General features: G+C 46.4%; 2 protein-coding genes across 2 annotated transcripts; both read right to left on the reverse strand.

Annotated features, from left to right (window-relative positions):
• LOC133118499 (hydroxycarboxylic acid receptor 2-like) lies at positions 1 to 2,918 on the reverse strand. The gene is made up of 2 exons (XM_061228560.1): positions 2,766 to 2,918; positions 1 to 2,233 (listed from the first exon to the last, which is right to left on the reverse strand). Exon 2 carries the CDS (start codon positions 2,170 to 2,172, stop codon positions 1,207 to 1,209), a length of 966 nt encoding a protein of 321 aa, XP_061084544.1. The 5' UTR covers positions 2,173 to 2,233; positions 2,766 to 2,918; the 3' UTR covers positions 1 to 1,206.
• A 631-nt stretch (positions 2,919 to 3,549) lies between these two features.
• Positions 3,550 to 7,015, reverse strand: LOC133118723 (hydroxycarboxylic acid receptor 2-like). The gene is made up of 3 exons (XM_061228896.1): positions 6,841 to 7,015; positions 5,839 to 6,056; positions 3,550 to 5,321 (listed from the first exon to the last, which is right to left on the reverse strand). Exon 3 carries the CDS (start codon positions 5,258 to 5,260, stop codon positions 4,244 to 4,246), a length of 1,017 nt encoding a protein of 338 aa, XP_061084880.1. The 5' UTR covers positions 5,261 to 5,321; positions 5,839 to 6,056; positions 6,841 to 7,015; the 3' UTR covers positions 3,550 to 4,243.
• Positions 7,016 to 7,231: the final 216 nt, after the last annotated feature.

Here is a 7,231-nt window from a genome sequence, read left to right on the forward strand (position 1 = left end):
TAAAGAATGCAGAACATTTGTTTATTGAACTATTCAAATTCAAATTAAGTGAGCACCTTGAAACATACGATCAGTCACAATAAGGCAACGAGTCAATAAACTGTTTCAAAGAATCCCTCACCTGGCCAAAATAGCTTGATGGTGCTTGTCAATCCCCCAAAAAATTCTGCTGATGCTGAGTAGGCCTTCTCGAAAGATACCAGTTGTACACGGCACAGAGACAAGGCATGATATCTACTTTACCACCATGGCACCATGCTGACATACAGCATATACGTTTTGTAAGGTGTTTTCTAAAACATTATAATGTAGATGCTTTCCAGAGAATGACATTGAGCCATTTCCTTTTTTTTCTTCTTTTTTTTTTGCTAACCTCATGAAACGTTACTAGTGTTGGGTAATTTCTGTTGACTTTTTTCCTGTGGACATTTTGTAATAGTGAAGTCTGTGAAACTGACAATAATTTGGTGGAAATTTGGTAGGACCCTAGGCATGTTTACACATGCACAGAGAAGGTGTTTTTCAGAAATTATCAACTTCGTACAAAGCTGTGATTAGGACTACTCAGTAAATTATGGTGGTGCTTGAACCTGTGAATCACACTGTAATAGTGTGCTTATTTAAATACACCACTCATTTCTGCAGCTACTGCCATTTCATTTTGTTTCCTGTGGAAATGTGGAGCTGTCTACAAATGGGGTTTTACAATTGACAAGACCACTACTACATATAAAAGTAAAAAACATAGTACATGTATTTCTAATGTATTTTTGTACAGCAGTATTTGACGCACCTTAGTATAAGCTATTCATATGGCAAATGTCTGCATTTATACAGTGCCGACATTTATCCAAAGCGCTGTATAATCCGTACTTCTTGTTCACTCACTCACACACCGACGGCGGTTGGCTGCCATGTAAGGGATACTTTGACCGCCAGACGACCGCTCATAGCACCTGAGCCTATGTCGACCCCGTTACGGGTCGCTAATCGTACGCGTTAGGGGTCGCTAATCGTACTCACTAGGGGTCGCTAATCGTACTCACTAGGGGTCGCTAATCGTACTCACTAGGGGTCGCTAATTGTACTCGTTAGGGGTCGCTAATCATACTCACTAAGGGTCGCTAATCGCATTTGTTAGGGGTTGCTAATCCTACTCGTTAGGGGTCGCTAATCGTACTTGTTAGGGGTCGCTAATCGTACTCGTTACAGGTCGCTAGCCGTACTCCTGCTCCCCCTCCGGCTCACGGCCATGTGGAAGATGCCCAGGGAGTTGAAGGAGGCCTTGAGGGTGTTTCGGAACGTGCTGCTGGAGAAGCAGTAGATGACGGGGTCCAGCGTGCTGTTCAGGTAGGTGAACGCAATGGACATGCTGAAGAGCTCGGACGCCAGTCTGAAGGAGTCGCAGTCTTTTGGGCGAAGCTTCTGGATGGCGATGGTGACGAGGCCCGTGGCGATTCCCGGCAGGAAGCAGACGGTGAAGACGCCCACGATGATCATCACCACCTGGATGGCCCGCTTCACCTGCTGCTTCCTGTCCAGCTGGCGGCTGCGCAGGAAGCAGATGATCCGCAGCGAGCAGAAGCTGAGCAGCAGGAACGGCAGGAAGAACTCCAGGATGTACACGCCATAGTGCACCATGATGGCTGGCGACAGTTTACCGTAGGAGCTGAAGCTGCGGCAGAGGCGTTTGTTGTTGTGCTTATGCAGGAGCTCAGTGGCCAGCAGGGGGACCCGCAGAGCCAGCGCCACCGCCCACGTCACGGTCGAGAGCCCTATCGCCTTCCCGGTCGTGAGGTGGTTCACCCAGTGGTGCGGGTGGACCACCTTGAAGTAGCGGTCGACGGCCACGATGGTCATGAACGCGATGCTGGCTGAGCGGTTGAGCGCCAGCATGAAGAGGTTGATTCGGCACCAGGCGCCTCCGAACACCCAGTCCTCGCCGCGCATCAGGCTGTCGATGCGGAAGGGCACGCTGACGAGCAGGAAGAAGTCCGCGATCAGCAGGTTCAGCAGGTACACGGTGTTGCCCCTCCAGCCCGGCATGCGGCAGGAGAAGATCCACAGGGCCACCATGTTAGCCGGCAGCCCCAGTATGAGCTCCACGATGAGGATCGGGGGCACCACTCTCCCCACCAGGTTCTGGGCAGCCAGGCAGTGCGAGTTGTTCATTGTGTGGAAGGTTCAGCCAACGTGTCGTAACAATCCTCTCTTCCTCTTTTTCACTTCAGAGCTGTGGAGAGAAACTCTGTCTTAATGAAGTGCGAGCGAGAGAACGATCTCTTTAGAGATCATCGTGATTGAGTTAAAAGAAGAAAAAAATAAAGATGAGCTCTAATTTCATTTACATTCAACGCCATTAGCTGCCCTTCATTCACGGTGCTGCTGAATTTATTTCTGCACATTTCTCACCGTAATGCAACAGAACCAGAAAGTGTCACAAGAAGTATGGGACAGCTGTGTTTCCAACAACAATGTTAAACGGCCATCCAATGTGCTGTAAGTAATTGCTACTCTCTGTGGTGGATAATTATTTGACTTTATCTTCCCGTATTGTTTCTGGTGATGAGAATTGCATTTGAACTGTGGTCAAATCTATGTAACCACATGGGTAAAATGGTAAAAGTAAGATCAACGTTTGATGGAAATGCCATAAAGTCCTTATCCACAGTCATTTACATTTACATAAACAAATGAACCCACAGATCCCAACACCAAAACATAATGGTAAATAAAAAAACACCACAATGTTTATCATTGCTTACCAGACTCTTTTTGTGAAAGATGAAAGTGAGACGATGATACGTTTTAAAGATTGAATGTTTTGAAGGAGTCTTGAGAAGTAGGGAGTGCTGCAAATGCCTTCTTTCGCATACTGAGCGAGTAAACTTTCTCTGATGGTGTGGATGAACGAGGTACTGATGGTGGGTGGAGATAGCGTCTGTGTCAGGTCACTTGTGTGAGAGTCCGTCTCAGTGAGCACCTTAGAATTAGAGTTTTTTTTTTTTTAAACACTTTCAAACACTTTTTCACACCACTGTATCTAATCCAATTTTTTTCCTCATCTCCTCTGTAATTTCCTTTGATCATGGCATGCCAAACCTATGTATTTGCCTGAATTAAAGCAGTTTTGCAAAGGAAAGTGAAAATAAAAGCATTTCCTCTGCAGCGATGTGAAAGATTCATATGAAAGTGTTTTATCTGCTAAAGGTGGTGCAACCAGTTATTGATATCAAGGGGGCAATTTTCACAGGGGTGATATGGATGTTTGTTAGCCTTTTTTCTAAAATAAATTGAATGGTGATAATATTTACTCAGGTTCCCTTCATGTAATATTAAAAACTCCCTCCCTTTTGTCTAAAGATTTATCACAATGAGTGCATTCATTATGACACATATGCAATAATAGAGGTAATTAGGAAGGGGGCAAATACTTTCCTAGCACTGTACCACTATTTCAGCCTAAAAAGGCTTTAAATGTCAATGACACACTCACCTCCAATTTTTTCTAGGTCAAAGGAAGGCAAAAACTCAAGGTTCACATCTGAATAAAGAATGCAGAACTTTTGTTTATTGAACTATTCAAATTCAAATTTAGTGAGCACCTTGAAATATACTATCAGTCATAATATAATACCTAATAAAGTTTCTTACTGAGGGCACATACTAATGTATGTACAAACATGCATCAGTACAGTCAATTGATTAATTTCCTTGTTTACCACATGGTTGTCAGGCCCTTAATTTCTATTGCTTAAAAACATGCTGTGATTTCTAATTTACACATCAGCTCAGCAGCAGAATCACAGTTCATGCCTGCTTTTTAAAAGGATAAACAGATATTGGATTTTAGCAAAGTTGAAATCCATCAAAGCTTGTTCTCCTTTTATCTTTAAAAGTATTCGTCACAAATCGTACTCGTTAGTGGTTGCTAATCGTATTCATTAGGGGTCACAAACCCTACTCGTTAGTGGTCACTAAGCCTACTCGTTAAGGGTCACCATGCCTACTCGTTAGGGGTCACAAATCATATTTGTTAGGGGTCGTTAATCGTATTTGTTTGGGCTCGCTAATCGTATTCGTTAGGGGTCGCTAATCATATTTGTTAGGGCTCGCTATTCGTATTCGTTAGGGGTCGCTAATCCTACTTGTTAGGGGTCGCTAATCATACTTGATAGGGCTCGTTAATCGTATTTGTTAGGGGTTGCTAATCGTACTCGTTATGGGTCGCTAAGCCTACTCGTTATAGGTCGCTAGCCGTACTCCTGCTCCCCCTCCGGCTCACGGCCATGTGGAAGATGCCCAGGGAGTTGATGGAGGCCTTGCTCACGGCCATGTGGAAGATGCCCAGGGAGTTGAAGGAGGCCTTGAGGGTGTTTCGGAACGTGCTGCTGGAGAAGCAGTAGATGACGGGGTCCAGCGTGCTGTTCAGGTAGGTGAACGCAATGGACACGCTGAAGAGCTGGGACGCCAGTCTGAAGGAGTCGCAGTCATTTGGGTGAAGCTTCTGGATGGCGAGGGTGACGAGGCCTGTGACGATTCCCGGCAGGAAGCAGACGGTGAAGACGCCCACGATGATCATCACCACCTGGATGGCCCGCTTCACCTGCTGCTTCCTGTCCATCTGGCGGCTGCGCAGGAAGCAGATGATCCGCAGCGAGCAGAAGCTGAGCAGCAGGAAGGGCAGGAAGAACTCCAGGATGTACACGCCATAATGCACCATGATGGCCGGCGGTGGTTTACTGTAGGAGCTGAAGCTGCGGCAGAGGTATTGTTGGGTACTGTTGTGCTCATGCAGGAGCTGAGTGGCCAACAGGGGGACACACAGAGCCAGCACCACCGCCCACGTCACGGTCGAGAGCCGTATCGCCTTCCCGGTCGTGAGGTGGTTCACCCAGTGGTGCGGGTGGACCACCTTGAAGTAGCGGTCGACGGCCACGATGGTCATGAACACGATGCTGGCTGAGCGGTTGAGCGCCAGCATGAAGAGGTTGATTCGGCACCAAGCGCCTCCGAACACCCAGTCCTCGCCGCGCATCAGGCTGTCGATGCGGAAGGGCACGCTGACGAGCAGGAAGAAGTCCGCGATCAGCAGGTTCAGCAGGTACACGGTGTTGCACCTCCAGCTCGGCATGCGGCAGGAGAAGATCCACAGGGCCACCATGTTAGCCGGCAGCCCCAGTATGAGCTCCACGATGAGGATCGGGGGCACCACTCTCCCCACCAGGTCCTGGGCAGCCAGGCAGTGCGAGTTGTTCATTGTGTGACGGGTTCAGCCGACGTGTCGTGACAATCCTCTCTTTCTCTTTTTCACTTCAGAGCTGTGGAGAGAAATTCTGTCTTAATGAAGTGCGAGCGAGAGAACGATCTCTTTAGAGATCATCCTGATTGAGTTAAAAGAAGAAAAAATAAAGATGAGCTCTAATTTCATTTACATTCAACGTCATTAGCTGCCCTTCATTCACAGTGCTGCTGAATTTATTTATGTACATTTCTCACCGTAATGCAACAGAACCAGAAAGCGTCACAAGTATGGGACAGCTGTGTTTCCAACAACAATGTTAAACCACCATCCAATGTGCTGTAAGTAATTGCTACTCTCTGTGGTGGATAATTATTTGAGGCAAACTTTATCTTCCCATATTGTTTCTGGTGATGAGAATTGTATTTGAACTGTGGTCAAATCTATGTAACCTCATAGGTAAAATGGTAAAAGTAAGATCAACGTATGACGGAAATGCCATAAAGTCCTTATCCACAGTCATTTACATTTACATAAACAAATTAACCAACAGATCCCAACACCAAAACATAATGGTAAATAAAAATATTGCTTACCAGACTCTTTTTGTGAAAGATGAAAGTGAGATGATGATACGTTTTGAAGATGAAATGTTTTGAAGGAGACTTGAGAAGTAGGGAGTGCTGCAAATGCCTTCTTTCGCATACTGAGCGAGTAAACTTCCTCTCATGGTGTGGATGAATGAGGTACTGATGGTGGGTGGAGATAGCGTCTGTGTCAGGTCACTTGTGTGAGAGTCCGTCTCAGTGAGAACCTTCAGAGAGAAATTTCAGTACATTACTGTAGTTAAACCCTTTTCAAATATATATTTAGACCTTTCAAATTCAAGATGCAGAGCAACAATAAAAATATAACTAAATCTAAATTCCTTCCTTGAGATATTCGTTTTTATTTGACAAACCAGAGGTTCAGCCTCTTAAAATAAACCGCAAGCAAAATATATTTCTTTAACCATTTAAAATAATTATTCCTTAAAATGACCAGTCGCTGGCTGCTGGTTAGGGAGGGACGTAGCTGTGTTATAGCGTGAGCTCACCTAGAACACTAAAATAACAACATGGCACCCTGGCGTGAATACGAGGGCAGTGATTGGAGGAGGCCATGCTGGTGGTGAGGGGGGTACTCCAATCTGATCTGGATCATTGTCTTGCTACACGACACAATTCAGCTCTATGGACCGAAGACATTCTCCTTAGGAATTTTCTGGTACAGAGCGGAATTCTCGGTTCCTTCAATAATGGCGAGTCATTCAGGGTCCAAGTCTCGAGGCAGCAAAGCATCCCCACACCATCACACTAGCATCACCATGTTTGCATTTTTCTACCATGGTCTTACCGTGTGAAATGCTGTATTTGTTTAATGGGAACAATATTTTTCAGGAAGTTCCACTTTTTACTTCTGTCCATGTAACATTATGCCAAAAGGCATGGGGATCAATCCAGTTGTTTGTTTTTTTTTTCTGTTTTTTTTTTTGGGGGGGGGGTTTGCAATTATGCCAATGACCATTGATGTTTCTCTTGGTTAATGGTGGTTTCCACCTTGCTACTCTCTTCCATCCATCCATCCATCATCACCCGCTTATCCGGAGTCGGGTCGCGGGGGCAGTAGGCAAAGCCAGGTATTCCAGGCGTCCCTCTCCCCAGCAACGCATTCTAGCTCCTCCTGGGGGATCCTGAGGCATTCCCTGGCCAGGAGAGATATGTAATCTCTCCCATCTCTCTCTGGGTCTCCCTCGGGGTCTCCGCCCAGTTGGACGAGCCCGGAAAACCTCCAAAGGGAGGCGCCCGGGAGGCATCCTGATCAGATGCCCGAACAACCTCAATTGGCTCCTTTCGACGCGAAGGAGCAGCGGCTCTACTCCGAGCTCCGTCCGGATGTCCGAGCTCCTCACCCTATCTCTAAGGCTGAGCCCAGCCACCCTACGGAGGA

This window comes from Conger conger, chromosome 18, assembly GCF_963514075.1.
Source record: "Conger conger chromosome 18, fConCon1.1, whole genome shotgun sequence".
NCBI classification, from domain to species: Eukaryota; Metazoa; Chordata; class Actinopteri; order Anguilliformes; family Congridae; genus Conger; species Conger conger.

Bases quoted from the DNA above. Each gene is read 5' to 3' on its own strand.
- LOC133118499 (XM_061228560.1), bottom strand. From the start codon at position 2,172: ATGAACAACTCGCACTGCCTGGCTGCCCAGAACCTGGTGGGGAGAGTG.
- LOC133118723 (XM_061228896.1), bottom strand. From the start codon at position 5,260: ATGAACAACTCGCACTGCCTGGCTGCCCAGGACCTGGTGGGGAGAGTG.